Below are 27,068 nucleotides of genomic sequence, written 5' to 3' on the forward strand. Positions count from 1 at the left end.
TCCTTCTCCTCCTCCTCCTCCTGTTTCTTCTCCTTCTCCTCCTCCTGTTTCTTCTCCTCCTTCTCTCCTCCTCTTTCTTCTCCTCCTCCTTCTCCTCCTCCTCTTTCTTCTCCTCCTCCTTCTCCTTCTTCTCTATCCCCAGGCTTGATATTGCATAGATGAAACATGTCATTGCCTTTGAGATGTCATGAGAGTTCTGTTTTTCCCGAAGACGTTTTTTCTGTAGCTGAAGATCACTTTTGTACTTTTCTAAATCTTCAGACCCAACATCCTTAAGTCGCAATTCTTCCTTCTCCAAGCGAGTAAGGTCCTTCCATATCTGGCCTTGCAAGGGAAGCTGAGCTTCTTTGTATTTAAGAAGGTCTTGAATTTCTGCAGTGATGGCATCTGCATTTTCCTTCGCAGTCTGGCACTCTGGAGAGTCTTCATCAACACAGATTCCCAGTTCATGGGCAACGTCAGCCATCTTCTCAATTCCCATCTTCATCTTTGATTTTTCAATTACATTGCTGACTTTTCCCCGCAAATCTTTGACAAAGTTTGCATCATTTATGTGCTTTTCTTTCAAAAGGATGTTGATCTTCTTTAAGCTCAATTTGGTTGCTACCTTTTTTACAGCATCTAATTTGAAATCTTTGCTTTGACGGTTACCCACCAAGAAGATCTGGGCCTTGTGGTTTTGGTTGGTTAGCAGCTCACACTCAGAGTCCAAAGCATCAAAGAACACAAAAACTGCTGCAGATGTCTGACACAAGAAATCAAATTGTGTTTGAGATGAAGCAATGTCCCCACGAAGGTTAGCTACAGCAACTGGCTCGCTGAAGACATCCATGTTTTTGTTCCCACAAGGGAGGTACCAAGTCATTTCAACCAATCCATTGGATATTCTCCTTGGACTGTCACCACCCTCCATGTTGTGGTGAACAAAGGTGTCGTGGTACTGCTGAGAATTGCTCAGAAGCTTATTGAGGATCTCTGACTTGGACAAGGAGCACTCACCCAGTCTCACAAAAGATATCATTGGAAGTTCAGAGACAACAATTCTCTCTTCAATAAATCCCCTGGACTCTGAAAGTGACTGAGGTCTGTACTTTTTAACAATGTCTCTCATGGCCCAAAGCATGAGTGTGCACTGCTTTGTGTCACAGTTGGGAAGCAACAGAGGCACGGAAAACTGACACATGGACATTTTGAGGGCCATTTCCTGCTGTACAAAACCATCAGAGCACAGGAAGAGAGCAGTGACAATATCAAGGGGATTCAGTGTGTCACCTGAATGTGTACTTTCATCTAAATCATCAAGGTCATCTGTGTGATCCTCACAGTTTGACTCATGTGCAGGTATACATTTCACATTCCTAGCTGTCACATTGACCATCATTAGTTTCTTCAGAAAATACCATGGAAGATCTGAATTACACTTAGCAGGTTTATCAGTAATGGTCTTCTTGTCAATCCTCAGAAGTGTGCTTATGGATAACTTCTCTTCAATGTGGTGATCCAACCCCAGTTCCTCCAAAAGGCTCTCTAGGTGTTTCTCTGTAGAAAATGAAAACAACAAATATTAAAGCCTAAATTGATTATTAAACATTCATAAGCATGGATCAACATTTATTATAACAATTTTCCTTTCCTATAGTTTATAAGGTACACATTGCTTAACCTACAACTACTGTATGATGGGAAGTCAATTATTAAACAGCTTGTCTAATAGATGGATCCAGATCCTTCAACAACACTAGAATCAAACTAGAGAATGCAATTCCTGAAGAAATTGCTAGTGGGAATGCTTTATGCTGAAATGTAATGTGTAAGAAGAAAGTGAAGAATTTAGATTGAAATGATACATGAACACTGGGCGCTTGAATGTGTGATGAGAGAAGAAAAGAAAGTAAAAAGGCTTGGAAAAGCAGCAGAATATTTGAAATGCAAACTTTTGAACTAACTTGATGGCGAATGATCTGTCGCCATGCCAACAGCATTTGATGACATCCCATAATACGCTTAGATGCGTTGATGGCTGTGTTACCAAACCTGTGAAGTTTTGGGCCATTTGGAGCATTTGCACTGAAGTTATGAGGAAACCGTGTTTCATGGCGGGCATTGTGTTGCCATGGCAACGGCATGTCCCGTAGATGTCTTCACGGCTGGACTGTTAGCACACATGTGAAGTTTGAGCACTTTTTTAACATTTTCATAGGAGTTATAGCGACATCATGTTTTATGGCGAGGGATGCGTTTCCATGGAAATGGCATATGGTGAGATCTCAGATTTGGCGTAGAGCTGTTGAGGCATGGACCGGTGATATACAAGTGAAGATTGGGGGACGATTGGACCGTGTTGATTGGACCTACAGCGACATCGTGTTTCATGGCGAGTGGTCTGTCGCCATGGCAACGGCATTTGAAGAAATCTCAAAACTGTCCCGTAGATGTCTTCACGGCTGGACTGTTAGCACACATGTGAAGTTTTAGCACTTTTTGAACATTTTCATAGGAGTTATAGCAATATCGTGTTTTATTGCAAGGGATGCCTTGGCAACAGCTTTTGAGGAAAACTCACTAATGGTATATAGACATGTTGAGGGCTGGACCATTAACTGTCATCTGAAGTCTGGTGGTGTTTGGATCATTTGCATAGGTATCACGACAACATCGTGTTTTATTGGCGAGGGATGCGTTTCCATGGAAACAGCCTATGGTGAGATCTCAGATTTGGCGTAGAGCTGTTGAGGAATGGTCCGGTGATATACAAGCGAAGTTTGGGGACGATCGGACCGTGTCCATTGGAGTTACAGCGACATCGTGTTTCATGGCGAGCATTGTGTTGCCATGGCAACGGCATTTGAAGAAATCTCAAAACTGTCTCGTAGATGTCTTCACGGCTGGACTGTTAGCACACATGTGAAGTTTGAGCACTTTTTGAACATTTTCATAGGAGTTATAGCGACATCATGTTTTATGGCGAGGGATGCGTTTCCATGGAAACGGCATATGGTGAGATCTCAGATTTGGCGTAGAGCTGTTGAGGCATGGACCGGTGATATACAAGTGAAGATTGGGGGACGATTGGACCGTGTTGATTGGACCTACAGCGACATCGTGTTTCATGGCGAGTGGTCTGTCGCCATGGCAACGGCATTTGAAGAAATCTCAAAAACTGTCCCGTAGATGTCTTCACGGCTGGACTGTTAGCACACATGTGAAGTTTTAGCACTTTTTGAACATTTTCATAGGAGTTATAGCAATATCGTGTTTTATTGCAAGGGATGCCTTGGCAACAGCTTTTGAGGAAAACTCACTAATGGTATATAGACATGTTGAGGGCTGGACCATTAACTGTCATCTGAAGTCTGGTGGTGTTTGGATCATTTGCATAGGTATCACGACAACATCGTGTTTTATTGGCGAGGGATGCGTTTCCATGGAAACAGCCTATGGTGAGATCTCAGATTTGGCGTAGAGCTGTTGAGGAATGGTCCGGTGATATACAAGCGAAGTTTGGGGACGATCGGACCGTGTCCATTGGAGTTACAGCGACATCGTGTTTCATGGCGAGCATTGTGTTGCCATGGCAACGGCATTTGAAGAAATCTCAAAACTGTCTCGTAGATGTCTTCACGGCTGGACTGTTAGCACACATGTGAAGTTTGAGCACTTTTTGAACATTTTCATAGGAGTTATAGCGACATCATGTTTTATGGCGAGGGATGCGTTTCCATGGAAACGGCATATGGTGAGATCTCAGATTTGGCGTAGAGCTGTTGAGGCATGGACCGGTGATATACAAGTGAAGATTGGGGGACGATTGGACCGTGTCGATTGGACTTACAGCAACATCGTGTTTCATGGCGAGTGGTCTGTCGCCATGGCAACGGCATTTGAAGAAATCTCAAAACTGTCCCGTAGATGTCTTCACGGCTGGACTGTTAGCACACATGTGAAGTTTTAGCACTTTTTGAACATTTTCATAGGAGTTATAGCAATATCGTGTTTTATTGCAAGGGATGCCTTGGCAACAGCTTTTGAGGAAAACTCACTAATGGTATATAGACATGTTGAGGGCTGGACCATTAACTGTCATCTGAAGTCTGGTGGTGTTTGGATCATTTGCATAGGTATCACGACAACATCGTGTTTTATTGGCGAGGGATGCGTTTCCACGGAAACAGCCTATGGTGAGATGTCAGATTTGGCGTAGAGCTGTTGAGGAATGGTCCGGTGATATACAAGCGAAGTTTGGGGACGATCGGACCGTGTCCATTGGAGTTACAGCGACATCGTGTTTCATGGCGAGCATTGTGTTGCCATGGCAACGGCATTTGAAGAAATCTCAAAACTGTCTCGTAGATGTCTTCACGGCTGGACTGTTAGCACACATGTGAAGTTTGAGCACTTTTTTAACATTTTCATAGGAGTTATAGCGACATCATGTTTTATGGCGAGGGATGCGTTTCCATGGAAACGGCATATGGTGAGATCTCAGATTTGGCGTAGAGCTGTTGAGGCATGGACCGGTGATATACAAGTGAAGATTGGGGGACGATTGGACCGTGTCGATTGGACTTACAGCGACATCGTGTTTCATGGCGAGTGGTCTCTCGCCATGGCAACGGCATTTGAAGAAATCTCAAAACTGTCCCGTAGATGTCTTCACGGCTGGACTGTTAGTACACATGTGAAGTTTGAGCACTTTTTGAACATTTTCATAGGAGTTATAGCGACATCATGTTTTATGGCGAGGGATACAGATACATTCGCTTGAAAAACAAGAAGCTAACCTTGAAGCAATAAAAACAAATCTCAGAGCGGTAATGGAAAAGCTTGAGCTTCAAACTGATCAAATAACAACCATGGAAGCCCTGGAGTATGGTGGAGGATGATAATAAATGTGTTGTGGTGGAGTGATACTGTACTGGTCAACCAGATGAAAATGCTGATGTTCATAATGAAGAACATAGAGCAAGACAATAGAAAAGTCTTCATGGGCCCTTACTTGCGTTCAATCTCAAGCAATGGAGGCCCACATAGTAGACAAAAGTATCAGCAGCGCAGCATTACTCCAGCCAAGTCAGACAAAGTCACAATCAAATAGCAAAGAAAGAGTGACTCGATTTAAGTAATGTAGCGCCAAATCAAAATGACTGAAATGCTGCCAAAGGAGCAACGCTTAACATTATATCCATCCAGAGAAATACCCATCTTTAAGGAATATAAGTTTGAGTACCTTCCATTTATTGAGATGTTGGCCAAACTAAAGACTTGGTGAGAAGGTTTCAATAAATGAATTCTAAAAAGGACTAGAAAGCCAAGAGATTGCTCGAAGAGAACTATGGAAATGAACTCTTTTGCAGCAGCTTGTTTGGAGAAAGGTCAAATTGGAAAGCCATTAACAGTGAAGATAGAAAAGCACTGCTCACTTAAACTATTCTTCTTTCAGGATGTTGTAACTCAATGGAAGATATTGATACCTTCCTTTAAACTCAGGGAAAAGTGGAGAACTGCAAATTCATAGATTCAAACAAAATAAAAAATGCAATCTTTCCAGTTGTGGTTGTTTTCATCTAAAGACATGATACTGATGACTATAAAGGAAGTAGTTTTGCGACAGTAAGTGCAGGTGCATGCATAGAACTGAAAAAGAGCAAAACATGTCAGATTTACCAAAAGACAGATTTTCGCCAGAGCTACCACCATACATGTATGTCAGAGTTATGGACAGCTTGATGATGAAAGCCCTTCAACAGTTATGTGCGTGTAAACTAATTATCAACAGCCGACACACATAACTACAGTGCCAAATGTTCCAAATGACTTTGAACCTCTATCACCCGACCACTTGCTTCAGCTCAAGGTCAAACCAATGCTGCCCCCAGGTTAAATCCATCGGCAATATACACAGCCAAAACACCATTGGCAGCAAGTGCAATGCATAACAGAGTTCTAGACCAGATTAATCTACGACTTTTGCAAGAAAGACCGGAATGGAATTGTATTCAAAGAAACTAAATACCTGGACATACATGTATTGATCATAAACTCAAATGCACCTCATGGATCCTGGTTAATGGCAAAAGCTCTGGAGACACCACCCAGATCAAGAGGTCTGATTCTTTTGATGACAGATTTTGTTTCTTGCAAAAGGTCCCAATTTATTTAAAACTTTTGCAAGAAATAGTCTGATTATTTGTATGAAAGAAACAAACATGCTGGAAAGACCAGTGAGCAAAGTTATCTCTCTGGTGCCAGTCTCAAAATAAGGCAAAAGAACTGATCAACCCTCTGTCACAACTAGAATATAGATTTCAAAGACTGAACCTTTTATATCTGGCTCCTTTTTGTTACAATAAGTGCCGCTATGTAGGCCAGTATTTTGTTTTGTGCTAAATGTCAAAATAATATTGTCACCCAGTAGAGACCTCTATTTATGGAAAATAAAAGACTACAATTCCCCAGCACCAGCTTATTGAGATTCAGATATATGGGCCGATGTGACAGAGTTCTCAACCGCTCAATTATTTAACGTTATCATCTAACGGTAAGAAAAAAGATGTTGTAGTTTGCTCATCATTTTTTTTGTTGCCTCTTTTGTTTTTATAGTAAACCATGCAATAATGATTATGTTTGACTTACCTTTGGGGGCAGATGTTTCAGTTGGCTTGCTTAATGCTCCATCAGGTTTCTCTTTTAGAGTTTCAACCTCACTGCCACACGTTGCATTGTTACTCTCCACTTCACCAGCAGGTGGGTCCGAATGCAGAGACTCTGACTCCCTGCTGACCTGATCGACTTTGTTCTGCACAGGAGTGCTGGGCTCTGTGGGGAAAAACAGAAAGGTTTCACTAAAACTTAAAGAATTATTGTTCCATCAATGTTTGTCAGCATTTTAAAGTGCTGTTTGACTCCCAAGTAAAGGCCACACAAAAGCCATGTATAATTATCCAAAAGATCCAGAAACAGATGGTATTGATTTGATTTTCAGATGAACTCGTCAATACAGATAACGAGGAGGCAATTTCATTATACCTAATACTTTGGAACTGTTGTAATACAGCGATTACATGTTTTTTGTTAAAACCTGAGTCATTCTCATCTTTATTTCCTGACCGGCAAAAAAGTAGCTTTCTTTCAACAGGATCCTTCCTGCCCCTGGGCTGATAGTCATCTGGACTAATAGACTCAAGGAGGGCTTGTTGTCTTGTTGGACTTAACAAAGTGGGTTCCACTGAACGATATCGGCACTGCAGCTACTAGCGCTTCATCCTGTACCTCACCCACTGATACAGAGGAATTGTGAAGGCAGTTCTGATTGCCTGATGTCATTAAGACCATTAAGTCATGTGGCTAATACTGTGACTATATTTTAACATTCTCACAGAGAACTTTGACCTCTTGGTCAGCAAGCACCCTACAAAGACTTAAGGAGGTCACTAATGGACAACTGGCCAATCTATGGTCCAGGCTAGTTTGTGCCATCTAAAGGGCCAGTGTCCCATGGTCAGGAGGATCTCTAGCTTCACCAAGGACTCAGACAGGGGACAAAGGAATAACTTGAAATGCCAGATAGCTTTAACTACACAAAACTGGGCAATCAGCGTTCTGTCTTCTGCAAGGAGATCTTTCTTGTATTCAAGGAACAATTCTGCATTGATGCCATCTGCAATTGTCTTGGCAGTCTTACACTCTGAAGGGTCTTTGTCAGAGCCAGTTTTTGATTCTTGCAAAAGGTTCTAATGTACCTACCACTTTTGCAAGAAATAGTCTGATTATTTGTATGACAGAAACAAACATGCTGGAAAGACCAGTGAGCAAAGTTATCTCTCTGGTGCCAGTCTCAGAGTAAGGCCAAAATAACTGAACAACCCTCTGTCACAACTAGAATGTAGATTTCAAAGACTGAACCTTTTATATCTGCTTCATTCTTTGCTATGTTTATTGTTATTAAAGATGCCCATTACGATAGGGGCCGCTATGTAGGCCAGTTTTTTGTTTTTGGTCGGAAAGAAAGAAAAACTTAGTTTGATCATCATTTTATTTGAGTTTTGCCTCTTTTGTTTTGATTTGTTTTGACTCTTTATAAGGACTTCATCAACCATGCAATAATGATTATATTTGACTTACCTTTGGGGGCAGATGTTTCAGTTGGCTTGCTTAATGCTCCATCGTGTTTCTCTTTTAGAGTTTCAACCTCACTGCCACACGTTGCATTGTTACTCTCCACTTCACCAGCAGGTGTGTCCGAATGCAGAGACTCTGACTCCCTGCTGACCTGATCGACTTTGTTCTGCACAGGAGTGCTGGACTCTGTGGGGGAAAACAGAAAGGTTTCACTAAAACTTAAAAAAGTATTGTTCCATCAATGTTTGTCAGCATTTTAAAGTGCTGTTTGACTCCCAAGTAAAGGCCACACAAAAGCCATGTATAATTATCCAAAAGATCCAGAAAGAGATGGTATTGATTTGATTTTCAGATGAACACATCAATACAGATAATGAGGAGGCAATTTCATTATACCTAATACTTTGGAACTGTTGTAATACAGCGATTACATTTTTTTTGTTAAAACCTGAGTCATTCTCATCTTTATTTCCTGACCGGCAAAAAAGTAGCTTTCTTTCAACAGGATCCTTCCTGCCCCTGGGCTGATAGTCCTCTGGACTAATAGACTCAAGGAGGGCTAGTTGTCTTGTTGGACTTAACAAAGTGGGTTCCACTGAACGATATCAGCACTGCAGCTACTAGCGCTTCATCCTGTACCTCACCCAATAACACAGAGGAATTGTGAAGGCAGTTCTGATTGCCTGATCTCATTAAGACCATTAAGTCATGTGGCTAATACTGTGAATATATTTTAACATTCTCACAGAGAACTTTGACCTCTTGGTCAGCAAGCACCCTACACAGACCCAAGGAGGTCACTAATGGACAACTGGCCAATCTATGGTCCAGGCTAGTTTGTGCCATCTAAAGGGCCAGTGTCCCATGGTCAGGAGGATCTCTAGCTTCACCAAGGACTCAGACAGGGGACAAAGGAATAACTTGAAATGCCAGATAGCTTTAACTACACAAAACTGGGCAATCAGCGTTCTGTCTTCTGCAAGGAGATCTGTCATATGTGCTATACTGGCAGTAATATATCTATAACAGCTTCATTAACATGAAGAAAGGCTGTTGCTGAGAAAGTTGCTCTAAGAACTCACTGCTGCTTCACAACAGATACATTCACTTGAAAAACAAGAAGCTAACCTTGAAGCAATAAAAACAAATCTCAGAGCAGTAATGGAAAAGCTTGAGCTTCAAACTGATCAAATAACAACCATGGAAGCCCTGGAGTATGGTGGAGGATGATAATAAATGTGTTGTGGTGGAGCGATACTGTACTGGTCAACCAGATGAAAATGCTGATGTTTATAATGAAGAACATAGAGCAAGACAATAGAAAAGTCTTCATGGGCGCTTACTTCAGAGTTCCCGTTAGCCGGTAATTACCGGACTATGACCGGTAAAATATGCTGAAGACCGGCAAATCTAAATCTCTCCGGTCAAAATGTGCGGTCAAAATAATTTTCCCTTAGCGCAATACCGCATCAGTTGCGCCACTTATGTGACAGACAAGAATAGTATGTGACAGACAAGAATAGTCAATTCTAATGTCTAACACTTAATGTGGAGAAAGAGATGTCCTGTAAGGGTTGATTGTGCGTTGATCTGTTGGTAATGCCTCGGGGTTCCGGTGGGCATGTAAACAAATGCATAATGCTGTGCTATACTTTGTGGCCTCACCCGGTTGCATAGCGACGCTTATTGTTTAGGTGTCTTTTGATAAGCAGGTAGTCATATCATTAGCTAGAACTAGCTAGATCTGATCAATATGGACATAAACGCGAGTAAAGTCTGATCTGACGGGAGAGAGAGATCGGCTGCTGCTGACGAGTCGACACGCAGCTCTGCATGATCCCCTGCAGCGGCGAGCAGAGCAAAACACACTTCAGGTTAGAATATCACACGTAGCTATTTTAATTACCTCTCAAACTACCTAAACTAGTTATAGATATGTTTAGTTTTACTGTCGGGTCATTCATTACTGGATCCGCGAGCTGCATGATACTGACGGGCTGTCAGGAGAAGGAGAGAGCGCTCCGTTTATTATTCCCGCGTTTTTGTAAATTACTGTACACTTTTGAATAATGTAGTTAATCTACTATAATTAGTTTGTTTAATATCGAATCATATCAATTTGTTTTAAAGCTCAATAAATAACAAAGAAGACCTTTGACCGGCACTTTTCTCATTTTGTCCGGAAGATTTCAACTTTAACGGACATGTTGACCGGCAAAAAAATATTCTAACGGGAACTCTGGCTTACTTGCGTTCAATCTCAAGCAATGTAGGCCCACATACTGTAGTAGACAAAAGCATCAGCAGCGCAGCATTACTCCAGCCAAGTCAGAAAAAGTCACAATCAAATAGCAAAGAAAGAGTGACTCGATTTAAGTAATGCAGCGCCAAATCAAAATGACTGAAATGCTGCCAAAGGAGCAACGCTTAACATTACATCCATCCAGAGAAATACCCATCTTTAAAGAATATAAATTAGAGTACCTTCCATTTATTGAGATGTTGGCCAAACTAAAGACTTGGTGAGAAGGTTTCAATAAATGAATTCTAAAAAGGACTAGAAAGCCAAGAGATTGCTCGAAGAGAACTATGGACATGAACTCTTTTGCAGCAGCTTGTTTGGAGAAAGGTCAAATTGGAAAGCCATTAACAGTGAAGATAGAAAAGCACTGCTCACTTAAACTATTTGTCTTTAAGGATGTTGTAACTCACTGGAAGATATTGATACCTTCCTTTAAACTCAGGGGAAAGTGGAGAACTGCAAATTCATAGATTCAAACAAAATGAAAAATGCAATCTTTCCAGTTTTGGTTGTTTTCATCTAAAGACATGATACTGATGACTATAAAGAAAGTCGTTTTGCGACAGTAAGTGCAGGTGCACACATTGAACTGCAAAAGAGACAAAAAACATGCAAAACATGTCAGATTTACCAAAAGACAGATTTTCGCCAGAGCTACCACCATACATGTATGTCAGAGTTATGGACAGCTTGATGATGAAAGCCCTTCAACAGTTATGTGCGTGTAAACTAATTATCAACAGCCGACACACATAACTACAGTGCCAAATGTTCCAAATGACTTTGAACCTCTATCACCCGACCACTTGCTTCAGCTCAAGGTCAAACCAATGCTGCCCCCAGGATAAATCCATCTGCAATATACACAGCCAAAACACCATTGGCAGCAAGTGCAATGCATAACGGAGTTCTAGACCAGATGAATCTACGACTTTTGCAAGAAAGACCGGAATGGAATTGCATTCAAAGAAACTAAATACCTGGACATACATGTATTGATCATAAACTCAAATGCACCTCATGGATCCTGGTTAATGGCAAAAGCTCTGGAGACACCACCCAGATCAAGAGGTCTGATTCTTTGTATGACAGAAACAAACATGCTGGAAAGACCAGTGAGCAAAGTTATCTCTCTGGTGCCAGTCTAATAACTGAACAACCCTCTGTCACAACAAGAATATAGATTTCAAAGGCTGAACCTTTTATATCTGGCTCCTTTTTTGTTTTGTTACTTGTTATTAAAGATGCCCATTTCAATAAAGGGCCGCTATGTAGGCCAGTATTTTGTTTTGTGCAAAATTTCCAAATAATATTGTCACCCAGTAGAGACCTCCTATTTATGGAAAATAAAAGACTACAATTCCCCAGCACCAGCTTATTGAGATTCAGAGATATGGGCCGATGTGACAGAGTTCTCAACCGCTCAATTATTTAACGTTATCAACTAACGGAAAGAAAAATAAATCTTAGTTTGTGCATCATTTTATTTGAGTTTTGCCTCTTTTGTTTTCATAGTAAACCATACAATAATAATTATATTTGACTTACCTTTGGGGGCAGATGTTTCAGTTGGCTTGCTTAATGCTCCATCAGGTTTCTCTTTCAGAGTTTCAACCTCACTGCCACACGTTGCATTGTTACTCTCCACTTCACCAGCAGGTGTGTCCGAATGCAGAGACTCTGACTCCCCGCTGACCTGATCGACTTTGTTCTGCACAGGAGTGCTGGGCTCTGTGGGAAAAAAACGAAAGGTTTTACTAAAACTTTAAAGTAGTCTAAACCCAGCAGAGTTTTCAGTTGGTGGAAAGCCAAGAGAAACTGTCTCCTGGTCAGAATTTAGAACTGTTACTTCCCCTCGTGGAGGAACATCTGTCATAAGAGAAGAAAAGTACATCTCAGGACCTTCTCATAACACTGCGTATATATTTATTACATTAAATCAGTTATTAACAGTCACACTTACGTTCGGACTCTGGTGCTGCTGGAGTGTTCTTTCCGTCCTCACAGCACGGGTCAGGGAAGGAATCTGATACTCCATAATGTTCCTTGGTAATTAAGAACAATACGTTTAAATATTTTTTATTCTAATTGATCAATGAATCATGCCATATTCACAATAACTTATATGAAAATATTTGTCTTGTAATTTTATTGTAATTTAATTGTTTACCTCCACATCAGGGTTATCCATTGCAGAAACACTCTCAAGATTCTTCAAACAGCTTCTCACTGAAAGTGTTAGAAAAGAACCGTGTTACAACATCTAATCTAATGTCGATTCTACACCAACAACTATGTTACACAAAACTCACACAGCTCTGTGAACTCTGCAGCCTGCTACACTACAATTTAGAACAAGAAGAACCAAATGGTCAACCCTCTTTAAGAGCCATAAAGGACAGATTTAACATGAGTCAGTGAGGCTGGTATAAGTAGGGTCATGCAGAGTAAGGTCGCCTATCCCTAAGAGAGAGAGGGGGAAATGTGTGCGGCACGTGCATGTGGAGTGTGCATGGGTAGAGCGAGCGAGCGTGAGCGAGCATACTAGTTAGCTGTAAAACAAAGTTGCGAATGAATTACATTACATATCACTTGTATGCAGTGGTGTAGTGGTCGTTGGACGCGGGGGATCGCCGTTCCCCAACTTATTTGGAGCCTCCACTTTTTTGAAGCATAATTTTTTTTGAATAGTCTAATAAATATAAATCATTGCAAGTGTGTATTTGTTGTAATAATGACGACAACATAATGATTTGTTTAGGTAGTGCCTCTGCTTATTACTGTTTCTTTATAGTCCATGATTTGAAGCCTGTGTGTGTGAGGGGCAGCGCCGTGTGTGTGTGTGTGTGTGTGTGTGTGTGTGTGTGTGTGTGTGTGTGTGTGTGTGTGTGTGTGTGTGTGTGTGTGTGTGTGTGTGTGTGTGTGTGTGTGTGTATGTGTGTGTGTGGGAGAGAGAGAAGCAGCGCTTATTTGCAATGACGTAGCTCAAGCATTTATGCAACTTGATTAGAAGCCTGTGTGTGTGAGGGGCAGCACCGTGTGTGTGAGAGAAAGAGAGAGAGCGCGCGCGCCAGGAATAATGCCGAAGCGTTGTGCATACAAGATCCGTTTATTCTATTTTGTTTGTTTGTTAGGCCGATGAGTTTTAAATAGATTTTGAAAGTGGAGATAGAGAGAGAGAGAAGCAGCGCTGTCTGCTTCGTTGCAATACTGTAGCTCAAGCATTTATGCAACTTAGACCTATACATTGTTTATGTAACTTATGTGCCGGTGTGTCCATGGTTTTGAGTCTGTGTGTGTGTTGAGCGCAGTGCCGTCTGCTTTTGCAGTACAGTAACTAAAGTAGGACTAAGCATACCGGTAGTTTCTGTAGACCTGTCTGCCCGTTTTGTGAGTGCACAGCGCGCGTGCGCACTTGAGGCATTGTTTGGGATGACCTAATTAAAATAGCGTCCACCCAGTAAAAAAATCCCCACTACACCACCAGGGTCGTATCCACCATTGAGGTCACCGAGGTCTGGACCTCGGTCATTTTTTCCGAGCTATGTATATAACAAAACTTGTGAAATAACTAATTAAAGCAAACAGAAGAAGACGACATGTATCAACCATATACTGTATATATAAATGGACGTAGTGTCTGTGACGTCACCCATAGGATTCTGCAGAGTTGCCGAGAAGCCTAAAGTAGGCGGTGTCGGCCACTAACGGCTCGACAGTGACGTCAGAGTCTAACTCCCGCCTGCTCCAGCGTGATCCAAATAAGGGCAAAGAGGCGGAGCCGAGGAGGGACCTGCTGCTGAAGCACAAGGCGGGGCTCCAAGCTCCCGATCTAGCTCAGGCTACCAAGCTAGGCTAACATGCTCACAGGGGTAAGCTAACAGCCATAGCTAACAGCCCAGCTTTTGGTCACTCCTCAGAGCTACACTTTCCCGGTTTTTGCTGAAGGTAAGTTAAAGGTAGGGTAGGTAAGTTTGAGAAACCGGCTCGAGATCGCTAGAATTTGAAAAAACACAACCGGAGAATATCTGCCACTGCCTTATAGAGCCCCTCCTCCAACACACATGAACGCGCACATGACCAATGAGGGCACGGGATAAGTTTGTGCCCCGATGGAAGGCTGACAGGCAGGTAGGCCATCCAGTTATTTTAGCCGGGCCGGCTAAAATGATTGGTCGTGCTTTTTACAGTATTACAGCTTCCACAGATGACATTTTTTTATGGATTTTTTGTCAAAGCACTTAAGATATTCATTGCTATCGGGATGTTAAGAGCATTCCATGGAATATAACAAAAAGTGTATCTCGAGCCGGTTTCTCAAACTTACCTACCTTAACCTGTAACTTTACAACAAAGCTTTTCCCTATGATTTAACTGTTCTTGATATTACACTATACAAGTTTAAAAACGTTTCTCCATGATTCAAATATAAACAGTGTTATATGCATGGGCTAACAAATGCAAAATGTGCATATTTATACTTTTTGACCATCAATTGTATAAACATCATACATTTAATCCAACGTTACTGTTTCAACAGCGCTGTGAGAGTATAAGTTAAATATGACTGTAGAAAAAGAAAGGCGCTTTTATATTGATTAAACAATTTGTATTTCTTTCAGCATTAAGACAAAGAATATGGCAACCTCCTCCACGCCAAACTGCACAACCTGTAAGTTGATGGTCCTGGCTTACTTTACATGACTTCAGATGGTTGAGATTACACTCAAACATACTATACATATATGTATATATATATATATATATATATATATATATATATATATATATATATATATATAGACCCCCGGACCCCCCTAGAGGAGGTGACGTCCACCCCCCAATTCAAACATGTTCATACAATACTGAATACATTTGAAGCCATTATGACGTATATTACCTATGTCAATAAGTTTCTGTTTTTGTAGTGTATTTGTCTTTTGTAGAGATTTTTCATTTATTCTTTATATATAAAATCTCGCCTAAGGCAGCAAATTGGCTAGAACCGGCCCTGGTACTAGGCCTCTAGAGCCTTTCTTGTGCTGGCAGACACATAGAAACAAATTGGCAGGGCACACTTCGCACGTGCACACACTAAAAAATTCCACGCGCTCCGCGCTCACATTATGCTGGGCCCACGTGCCTTAGCACCGCTGCTATGACTCCATCCTAGGGGAAACACTGCTATACATATATGTGTATATATATATATATACATATGTGCATAATTGGAGATAAACAGCACAAAGGATATAAATATATATATAAATATATATATATATATATATATATATATATATATATATATATATAAACTGTGTACAATCAACCGCACAACAAGAAATTTTAATTGTCTTATACTTAACAAACGACACAAAATCCACGGACACGGCCGTCGGGTCAAGTTCGGTAAATAGCAAAGCCTAGCCCAGGGGTTGGCAACCCCTGGCCCCGCGGCACCGTAACCAGTGGCACACTAGGAATAAGTGGAATAAGTGTGCAAAATATTTAAATTTATTTTCGGATCCTGAACGAGACCGCCGCCAGAGCGCGTCTCCCCGTTACCTGCAGAAGGAAGCCATGCACGCAACGCAGCCCCGCTCTCTTTAACTCCAGGCGACTTTCTGCCGCTTTCCTCCGTAATGCAGTGCTGATAGTTTCACCACAGAGGAAAGCACTTCACAAATTGCAGTACCCATAAGGAGCTGTAAAAATACCGCAGTTTTTGCGTGGCGATCGATATCGGCCGATACTCACTCTCTGCCGATCGATCGGTGCTCTCTAAAAATGCCGATCGTGAGACGTAAAATACATGACACTTTTCTCTGTGTGCGGCAAAACAAGCTCGCCAAAATGGCTTCACCAGTCTGGCAGTATTTTAAGGTGTCCGAAAATGACAATAAAATAGCGGTGCAACGTGTGTGAAGCAGAAATCCTGCAGCTCCACCCGCTGTGACGGACCGGTGAGCGGAGCAAAACACACAAGAGTTAGACCTAACACACTTAGCAAGAAAAAATTCACCCCCCAATCCATATTCAGGAAGGGGGAATCTAACTATACAGGGAATATGGTTTTTTGAACCACGATGTAAACATGTTTATTTCTGCTGTAAAGTTGGGCATTTTAACATGGGGGTCTATGGAAATTGCTCCCTTCTGCAGACTGCTCCTACTGGTCACTAGATGAACTGCAGTTTGAGGCACTTCCGGCTCTGCCCCAGAGTTTGCCGCTTGGTATCAACAAACCACCGCAGCCCGGACTTGTATCGGAGCGGCGGAGGAGTAATGAGGTATCTAGAGATCTGAGTCCAGCGGGCTGCTTGTGTTTCTGTTCCTCACAGGACATCATATGACCAGCAGATCCTGTGTGAAGTGAACGCTCTACGTTAGTCAGTGGACGTCCGACAACATGCACACTAACTTATATTGTTGTAGCCAGTGGCGTTTTTATATGTACAAAAGTGGTGGGGCACAAAAAACGTAGATGTTTATATATAAGCTTCTGCAGTGACGTGCATTGAGGTTCATGCTGGTGAGGCACTGTCTCTTCAGGTTTACAAATATCATATTTTGACCAAAATCAAAATATTCTATTATTTTCAAAAGCTTTTTTAGACTTATGCTTCGATTAATTTTAAACAGACAGTTCAACAAAAGGATACCCAAAACATTTAATTGTATCATTTCAATATTGGATTGTTCTCTCTTATTAAGATCCCATTTTCAATAAAATGGTGGTCTTACCTTGAAGATGAGGTCCATTTGCCTATCCTTCTGGACAAAAATCTCTATTACTTTTTTGTAAAAGTCCTCCTTATCTTCTTGTAGTTTCATAAAAGTAGGGTACTGTAGACATGTGGATATTGGTATGTTTCCCACAGATCTTATTTCGAGCTATTTTCTAAAATCCTATGGAGAAATCTCATTGCTTTTTTGTCGAGGGAACCCATGCGCAGCTTACTTCCGGGTTTTAGGATGCGTCACTGCACCTCTCTCGTCTCCTCTTCACACACTACACTTTTCGCGGCACACGAGCCAATCAGCTCGGAATTATGTGAGATGACGTTTGGTGGGGGTGCCAGGCACACTGCCCCTATGGTGATTATTTTTGTTGCTGCACACATTGAATAGAAAAAGACTCTGAGCATGCGCAGTGTAGTTTTTACAGTACACGTTCACTTAGACAGTGAGAGGTAGGGGCTAGATTGGGGCTTGACCCACGTCGCTCAAAACGGCTCAATAAGCACACTGTAGATACTAATTAAAAGAACACAGACTAAAACAGCAATGTAGAGACGAATCAGATGATTAAACATGATTTTAAAATATATTTTAAGATGTATTTTTTTTGCATATCTTTGCATTATTTTGTAATTATTATTGTAATACTTTCTGTTGACACTTGGTGGGGCTGTGCCACTGATTGCAGCTATAGGCTATGCTTTGGTTTAAATTGCGTGAATAAACTAGCTAGAGAGCTAAAGTTAATTACATTCATCCAATGTCAGAAGGATTACTTTTTAACAAACGTTGTAATGCTTTTCTTTCATTTCAATTTGAGTAAAACATTATATAGATAGATATAACATTGTATTGTTTTCTTTTGACACTGACTCAGATATAATGAAAAGACTACGTCAGTCGAAGCTCAGCTTTGGTAAGGAAGAGACAGGACAGGCAGAGAGAAAGAGAAAGTGATGGAAGTCAGGGAGGAACTGCAGGTACAGTCACACAAAAATAATGTAGGCTTAATAACCCCATCTATCTATAACAATAGTCTTCATTCAGGGCCGGCTCTAGACAATTTGCTGCCCTAGGCGAGATTTTAGCTGGCGTAAGCTAGCTTACATAAATTGTGATCAAAACGTTTGAGACCCACTGAGATAACTTAGACTAAAGTGAACTATCTAAACACTCAGAGTCCTTTACCTCACTGAGCTGTTGTTATCAGCCTCTCATGCCCCTTTCACACCGGCGCTTTTCCAGCTCAGGCTCGGAGCTGGAAAAGCACCGGTTTTTCCTGTTCACACCGCAGCGGCGCCGCGTCATAGCTCCGGAATGCGGTTGCCTTCCAGCTCCAAAAAATTGTCGGTCTTGAGGCAAGAGCTTCGGAGCTAGAGGCGGCGTCGCTTACGTCTCTCTTACGTCGAGGCGTGCAGGAATCTAAACCCACCTCCCCTGAACATGGGTCGACTGAAGAGTCTCGTCATGCCTGCCTACAAGCAGTAGCGCTGAGCAAAGTGACTAGAAGGCAACCACATACTTATAAAAAAAAAACACACTTTATAAAGTCAGGCAACACTAACCAGGCTTCGTGTGATTCTGTTTATTTGTACCTTACTTTGACCATCCGTTCGCTGTTATTGATCATTGTGGAGAGCAGGCAGACGTTTTGTTTGTTATTATAGCAGCTATCGGATGGAATCAATACATGGGCTGCACAGGTTGTCATGTCCGACTATCACAAGTAGAATCATAATGAAAAATACGCCGGTAAAATGTGCCTGTAGAAAACGGCTTAGCAAGTAGTCAGTTTAGCTTCGGTTGCTATGCTAACATCACCCATGTTATACCAGAGAAACTTTCATAACAGCGTTGTGATGCCAAACAGTGTCAATTCAGACTGACACACATTCACTTAAGGGAAACTGGGGATATGTATCAGCTGCTTGTGTGACAGTCAGACAGTGAATACTTTAGAGCCGTGTGAGCTAACCCGGAGCTAACGGGAGAATAAACTCCCGTGGAAGAGCAGCCAGCACTGCAGCGGTCGGTAAATGCCGATGAAACACATTAATAAACAATGAACCACGGCACTCTGGAGAAAAGTATAAGGTTGGAGAAGTCGTTATTTAATTTAATCTGGCTTCGTATGATTAAAAGCAACACGATCATCGACCCGACGCAGTCCCCCCCCGTTGTTGTTGTTGTGAGCTCCGTTGGGGAGAAAATCAGCGATGTAAACGGTGACGTCATGACGCAGCAGCGGCAGCTGGGCGGTGTGAACAGAGCGGGAGCTGAAAAGGGAAACCAGAGCTGAAAAGGGAAACCGGAGCTGAACCAGAAAAGCTCTAGCTAGGAGCTAGAAAGGGAAAAGCACTGGTGTGAAAGCCGCATCAGTCTGACTGGAGAGGACTCTCCCTCCACATTATTGTAGAAAATTCTTCTTCTTATATCCGTTAGAGCAGGAGTTCCCAACCTTTATTGTGCCAAGGACCGGTAGATACATTAAAAAAAAATCGCGGACCGGTTGTCAATTTTAACTGATTTTAATATTTACTCACCACCAGCAGCAGGTAGCAACAGAGGCTAATTGTATGTAACAGCCTGAACAAATACTAGAACAATATGCATCCAAAACATATTAACAAAGTTTAAAAAAGAACCGATGTTGTTTTTTGGTTTTTCGGAAAACCAAAAAACCGACGTTATTCAGTTTTTAAACCAAAACGGGAAAACAGATAAATCAACGTTTTGATTGAAAAGTTTATTAACAGCTTGTATATTGGGTACAGTACAGTACAGCTCAAAACATACAATTGTTAAGGGGATGCAGACCAGAGAAAGACTTTCGTCTTGTTTACATCAGGGTCCCCCATTTCCAATTCATCATATCATTTAAGACATATAAGACATATTTGACATACAGATGGCTTATTTACAATTTACATACAGTTGGTTTTTTACATACAGATGGCTTATTTACAAATTTTCATTTTAGATTTCGTTCTAATACATCCTAACCGGACATTTAAGACATACCAAGTCTACAGATATAAAGTTAGTAACAAAGTCTAAAATGCGAGTATATACATAGATGGGGGGGGGAAGCTGTCCATTGTACGACAGGTTGAGATTTGTACCATTACCGGGGCCAGTTTTGCAATGCTCTCCCCCGAAGGTGCTCTTTAAGAGAGGTTTTGAAGGTAAGTATAGTTTTACTTTCCTTTACAGTTGTGGGAAGAGCGTTCCACCTTGATGTGGCATAATTCCGAAACGTGTATTCCCCCTTTTTTGTGCCAAATCTGGGTTTTACATGATTTGTGGAGCTCCCTCTGGTGTTATGATCATGGTATTCCTTGACCTTTGGGAAGAATTTTGACATGTACATGGGTACCATAGAGGTGTAGTGGATCTTGTAGACCAGGCCCATTGCAAGTAGCTGTACTCTGTCGTCTACTCTAAGCCATCCTAGGTTGTCAAAGTGGGCAGAGGTGAGGTGGGTTCTAGATGGCAGGTCAAGCAGTAGTCTGACCAGTTTATTTTTGCGATGTTTGAAGTTTTATTTTTAGCGCCTTGGAGGTGCTATGGTACCATGACGTGCAGGCATAGTCATAGTACCCTTTGGTTTGGTTTTGTTTGTATGATTTATGGATAATCCAGTGAATGCTGGGAAAACGTGCGTGTGTGTGTGTGTGTGTGTGTGTGTGTGTGTGTGTGTGTGTGTGTGTGTGTGTGTGTGCGTGCGTGCGTGCGTGTGTGTGACACTGGCATTTGTTTTCAGAAGATATTATTGTAACGGACTGGTTATAATGTTGATGTTTGATGTGTTTGTTGTTCAGAGTTTGTTTGCATTTTACAGAGTGTCAGTGAACGTGCCACTGTTTTGATGGACCGTTCTTGTGACCTGTCGCTGTGGGTTTGGGTGGGAGAGTGTTGTCTGGTTGGTTGGGGCTGGAAGAGGGAGGTTCCTGGAGGGGGAGACGCGGGAAGCGGGAGAGGAGCTAGGGATATGTGACGGAGAGTGAGGATATACGACAGAGTTAGTGGATTGTTTGGCGTGGTTATGGCCAACAGTAACCTGTGATCTGTATAATAAACTCCCGGATAAAGGACAAACCAAGCCTCCCTGTGTTCCTGTAGCGAGACGCTACATTATGTTAGTGTCGTTCGTTCCGGTGCACTGCCGACAGCATTTAGCACTACATCGAGATTAAGATTAAACTAATTTATTTTGGGAACAGCCGCATATATGCCGGTGTCGGACAGACACAAACACACCGAACACACAGAGCTGAGCTGAGCAGAGCACATACACACACACATCATGCGCCTTGGTGACTGACATCTCCTTCATAAAACTAATAAAAGGGGGAGTAATCGGGCAGTTCGATGTGTGTAGATGTGTGTGTGGTTAACACGTAGCAGCCTGCAGTCACTCTTAAACTGTTCTGATTAAATTAAACACAGCGAAGGCGGTGCGTAAAAAGGCACAGCTCTTTACCGAGTATACGTCCCGCTGCCTCCTGATGTTGCAGCCATTTTATGAAGGAGGGTTTCCTTCTATAAAACAGCTGCGGGCAGCAGATACCGTGAGAGTCCCGGACATTAATTCATAGATCAAGGCAGACTGGTTTACTCTCCTGTTTTGCCAATCCGGTGCTTAAACAAATAGCTCTACACCCCTGGCCGACATGTCCTTAAAATGGAGTCTGAGTTTGAAATGTATCTCAAATAATGTATGCACCACCATTTCCCCACATAAACATAACAGTCTGCAATCAAACGGTTGTCTCCTGTGCGCTCCTCTTCCTACTTGGCGCACCGGTAACATGCTCGTGCGCACAAGAGGCTGAGACCTTAGACTGAGCCGCCGAATCCCTCGGAACATCATAAAAGCCATTTTCAACGGTTTTCTGGTGAAAGATTAACTAGCTACTGGATGAAATAATATGACTGGTGGCATAGGTGCGAAAATTATTATAAAATATTTGGTAACACTTTACAATAAGGTACACAAAATGTGCTTAGTTACTGCTTAGTTACTGAGGAACTACTAGGTAGTTAATGGTTAGTTAATGAGTAGTTCCTCAGGGACTGCGATTGAGGAACTGATGGTTAGTTACTGGTAAACAGACTGGGGGTACTGTATTAATGAATCATTCGTTAATGGTTACTTAATGAGGAGTTCCTGAGTGAACTAATGGTTAGTTACTGGTAAACAGACTGGGGGTACTGCATTAACGAATCATTCGTTAATGGTTACTTAATGAGGAGTTCCTGGGAGACTTTCATTGAAGCAATGGTCCGCTGCAGCAGGGCACTTTTAAACCTGCCATCTTCGGCTGGCTTGGGTCCCACACTGGATCAACTGGTGGAGGTGGATCCGACTCACGTTTTACTGCTTAAGTCATCATTATTTACCTTACCATTACTTAGGCCGTTTGGGTACGGTAAACTCAAGGAACTCAAACAAAAACAGTAGTTACCCATTACCTAATGCTTACTTGACCATTACAAAAACAGTAGTTACCCATTACCTAATGCTTACTTTACCATTACAAAAACAGTAGTTACCCATTACCTAATGCTTACTTGACCATTCATTAAGCAGTATGTGTCCCCTCAAGTAAAGTAATGCATCAAAAACAGTAGTTACCTATTACCTAATGCTTACTTGACCATTCATTAAGCAGTATGTGTCCCCTCAAGTAAAGTAAGGCATCAAAAACAGTAGTTACCCATTACCTAATGCTTACTTGACCATTCATTAAGCAGTATGTGTCCCCTCAAGTAAAGTAATGCATCAAAAACAGTAGTTACCTATTACCTAATGCTTACTTGACCATTCATTAAGCAGTAGTTACCCATTAACTAATGATTACCTCACCATTATTTAAGCAGTTTAACAAACAAACAAACCCTGTGCACTCAAGTTTACATTTTTATTTAAACAACAATCCAAAGCACACTAATAACAAAAAGGAGGTTGCTTTCAGAACTTGTAAAAGCGGCGTATGTCATGCAGCAATCTGCCTAAGGGACCATCTTTGTGTTTATTTGCCAGCCAATGTGTCCACTCGATGAAAGCAAGATGACTCTTCAGAGTCTTCTCTGTGCGGTTTCCTCGCAGTCTCCAGACCTGTGACTTGTATGTTGACCAAGCCCGCTCAATGTTTTGGGTGTGGGCTCCTGTGACTGGGTTCACAAATGAACGGCTGTGGTTCACAGAGAAATGGACAAAGCCACTTTCTGTGATTGCAGTGATGTATGCCCTCCACATGTCCGTTATCACCGTGGTCCCTTGGCGAACGTATTTTGTGACCAGAGGAATTAAGTGGCGCCTCGATCTCTGTTTCACCAGCCTCAGGATAGGTCTTCTCCTTGTTCCTCTGATGCCCAGCATACCAAAGACCCATTTTCTCCTCCTCCACGTAGGACCGAATCTTCCCCTACCATACTGTAATAAAGCAGTGAAAAAGGACAACAAAATTATATAAAAATAAACATCAGTAATTTCAATTGATAACAAAGTGAAATGTGTTTGTTATTTGCGTTCTTTTACAATTTAAAAATATTCACTTCCTTTCTCAAAAAAGAAGAGAAAAATATTAAAATGTAGTGGTACAAACAGAAAAGGCTGTTTAATTTTATTAAGTTAAAGTTTGCTTATTTTGCTGCAAGAAACATGAAACGGTAAGATAGATATTGGAATTAGATGATATATAAATAGATTATGCCCTTTTAAAATGTTAGTAATAAAATGTAAGAATATGGATTTATTTCCTTATTGATTAATGATCTGATTGGATGAGATACTTCTTAGCTTCTAAATTCTTTTTTTCTGTTATTTGACTGTGTATACAATGTGAAGCTGGCTCTCTCTAATGTATACTCTGTCTTGGAAGCCTAAGCACGCCAGTCATAAGGGTGTGAATGACACAATTATAAAATTACATTACTTTGCTCAGTCATTTGTTAATCTCTGACCTTAAAAGATATGTTATTATTTCACCTTGAAAAACAAAGTTTTTAGTTTTAGTGAGGCCAAAGGCTAAGGCTCTGTAGTTTATACACACCTTCCTTTTGTGGTAGAAGTTGCTTTCGTCCAGCATGACAAATTCATTTGGTCCTCCAAGTCTTTGCTTTCCCCTCCTTTCTCTCCTCTTGATTGCACGCTTGCAGACCTTCCTCAACTTCTGGCTCATTTTTGACAGCGTGCGACTGCTTCCTGCCACACCATCCTGCAGCATGTCCATTTGCCTTAGCTGCAGTCCCTGGGAAAATCTGTTAAAGATCAATATACAATTACTAAATATAAACAAAAACATATGAAGACGAACGCATTCAGCACCAGTGGCTAATGTATTAATTATATAATTCACATTAGACATTTGTTATTACTCAAAATGAAACAGAATATTTTAATGTTGCTAATTAATTGTATCTATCAAGTTTTCCTATATCATAGCATCTACGCATGTATTTTTAAACTATTAGAATAATCACACATTTAAACATTCTGAACCCATTTTTTTGTTGAGGAACATTTTTGAATGCAGGAATTTTACTGTAACAGAGTATTCGTACACTCTGGTACTTCTACTTTTACTCTAGTACAAGATCTGAGTACTTCTACTCAAGTGCAATATCTGAGTACTTGTGTTTTACTCAAGTACAATATCTGAGTACTTCTACTTTTACTCAAGTACAATATCTGAGTACTTCTACTTTTACTAAAGTACCCGATCTGAGTACTTCTACTTTTAATCAAGTACAATATCTATACTTATACCACCTCTGTTTATAGCCTATGAAAAAATTAGAAAACGAAGGCTAAAGCTAATGTTAGCAGATAGTGACAATGTATCCTAGTTAGCTAGCTCAACGATTCCTTAAATAATATTGCGACAGAAACATTTTTTTGTTCACATCACGCTCTGCTGCTCCAACAGGGAGCTCTACTCTGAACACCCGAACGGTAAGGCGATATGGGTCCGTTCTTATTGTGCATCCATGGGTAAAGGTAAAATCTTTATAGTCTATGGGTAAAACGCATGTAGTACTGAACACGTAACATGAACGTGCCGGGCGGCGCGGTCCCGTGGGTTAGATGCGCGTTCATAATGCCGAGGGAAATAACTCTCGAATATTGTCATCAGAGTCCGGCGCAGTTTGTTTGTAGCCTTTATTTAACCAGGTAAAAAATCCCATTGAGATCAACTATCTCTTTTTCAAGGGATACCTGCAGTTCCTGGGGGCTTGGTGTGAAAGCGACGCCAATGTGCCCCGCCACACCTCCAAGCCGCCTGCGTTGTGAATTGCCAAATAACTAGCATTTAGTCCGCTAGCTCAATGCTAACATATAATGGATAACGGAATTGACGCGCTAACTGAAATTAGCATTTAAATATCGGCAATGTTAAACAACAGTCAACATGCTTAAAATAAACGTAATACTTACAGGCATTCATTTGCTGTGCTCTGAGGAAATGACTGATATTATTGATGAATTAATATTACCTGTAAATGTATTTCATCCAGCTGAACAAGGATAATTTGCTCCTCTCAAACAGGGACACACACCTCACTGACTTCTTCGTCGTTTTCCCTCTGTGTTTTTTACGTCGGCACTTCCTACAAAAGACCAATCGTAAATTCCTAGTCCTTTTTTCCTGATAAAGAACTTATCTTTGTAACATGACATATCAGTAAACAGAGGAAGTCATCGTTAAAACCCGTGCTAAAAATGTAAGACTTACCACTGCAGTCCGTCGACGTTTGAGTGTTTCTCCAGTTTCCTCCTCTTTTTGCAGAGTTTGCATTTCATTTTTCCTTGAAGCAATTCCATTTTCATTAAAAGTCTGTTTGGTGTGCAGTGTCATGATAACCTAAAACCATAGACTACTGCGGCCTGTCCACAAACCCTAACACCCAGCGTAGTTCAAGATGTACTGCCGCTGCCGGGCCAGACCGGAAGTTGAAGCACAGCGAACTCCGCCGCGGAGCGCACTAGTGCCCTAGCACCCTGATCCTCATTTCTTGTTCACACGATTCAAACCAATAGTTTTGATGTTTTGAATCAGGTATTTCATCTTCCTTGTTAAATTGACAAAGCACAGCTTCTGTATCTTCACTGATATACAATTAAAATATTAAAACCGTAATAAAGTGTTAATGCGCTGCAAATCGGGATCCGGCTGGAGCACTACGCAAGACACGCCCCTTCATAGCATTCACGTGCTACGATTGGCCATGAGCCTGTCACGTGCATCTCGGCTGAAAATGGACATGAGGAGAAGCAAACGAAAGAAGATGGGGTCCCGCAAGCGTTTGTTGTCAGAATGTAAGTATGAATTGAAATTTCTTTTTTATTTGAAAAATTAGTAACACTGCTTCGCGAAATCATCTCAATTGACACATGTATTACACTTTTTGTTCTGTGCTATCTGATTTGAGGTTGCTAGCTAAACCACGAGGACCCACCGTGACACAGTTGTTACATAATAATAATAATAATAATACATTACATTTATAAAGCCCCTTCCTGGAGCTCAAAGCGCTTACATGACATTTAAATGTTCTGTAAAGTTCCTTATACAGCTTTAGACTTGTTTTTATCTCATAAAGTCCTTAAGTGACACACCCTGAACAGTCTGGTGGGTCATGTGCTGGGCTAACACATGTGACAGAACTAGCTACATTTCGGAGGCTTGTTTTTGGTTGCTAAAGGTACAAATCAAGCCATTTAAGAATTAAAATGCTTACATAACATGTCCTTTGTTACATTTAACCTGTTAACATTTCTTGATCAAATTGATATGAAACAAATTAGATAAAAATCGCTGTGACACTGATGTCACATCGGGACATTAACCTTAAACTTTCACAGTAAATCTGGAGTAACACATATGTCACAATTAGAAAT

General features: G+C 41.3%; 2 protein-coding genes across 3 annotated transcripts; both read right to left on the minus strand.

The window, feature by feature from the left end:
- Positions 1–77: 77 nt before the first annotated feature.
- Positions 78–12,641, minus strand: LOC117487784 (up-regulator of cell proliferation-like; the record flags this gene model as incomplete). Its single annotated transcript, XM_034136446.1, has 6 exons — positions 12,591–12,641; positions 12,384–12,465; positions 11,969–12,151; positions 8,122–8,304; positions 6,634–6,816; positions 78–1,539 (listed from the first exon to the last, which is right to left on the minus strand). Coding segments are annotated over exons 1-6 (2,114 nt in total), but the record flags the coding sequence as incomplete, so codon positions are not given.
- Positions 12,642–23,071: 10,430 nt separating this feature from the next.
- Positions 23,072–26,032, minus strand: LOC117487785. 2 transcript variants are annotated; one of them, XM_034136449.1, is made up of 4 exons: positions 25,903–26,032; positions 25,727–25,777; positions 24,220–24,427; positions 23,072–23,600 (listed from the first exon to the last, which is right to left on the minus strand). In XM_034136449.1, exons 1-4 carry the CDS (start codon positions 25,995–25,997, stop codon positions 23,136–23,138), a joined length of 819 nt encoding a protein of 272 aa, XP_033992340.1. In that variant the 5' UTR covers positions 25,998–26,032; the 3' UTR covers positions 23,072–23,135. The 2 variants fall into 2 exon arrangements, with proteins under 2 accessions (XP_033992340.1, XP_033992339.1); XM_034136448.1 differs by having other exon boundaries at positions 25,664–25,777.
- Between the last annotated feature and the right edge of the window lie 1,036 nt (positions 26,033–27,068).

The sequence above is a fragment of the Trematomus bernacchii genome, unplaced genomic scaffold, assembly GCF_902827165.1.
Source record: "Trematomus bernacchii unplaced genomic scaffold, fTreBer1.1, whole genome shotgun sequence".
Lineage (NCBI taxonomy): Eukaryota > Metazoa > Chordata > Actinopteri > Perciformes > Nototheniidae > Trematomus > Trematomus bernacchii.

Coding starts and splice junctions, on each gene's coding strand:
- LOC117487785 (XM_034136448.1), bottom strand. CDS start 25,997: ATGAAAATGGAATTGCTTCAAGGAAAAATGAAATGCAAACTCTGCAAA. Junction 25,778..25,902: donor AACGTCGACGGACTGCAGTG/GTAAGTCTTACA, acceptor GGTCTTTTGTAG/GAAGTGCCGACGTAAAAAAC. Junction 24,428..25,663: donor TGGATGAAATACATTTACAG/GTAATATTAATT, acceptor GATCTTTAACAG/ATTTTCCCAGGGACTGCAGC.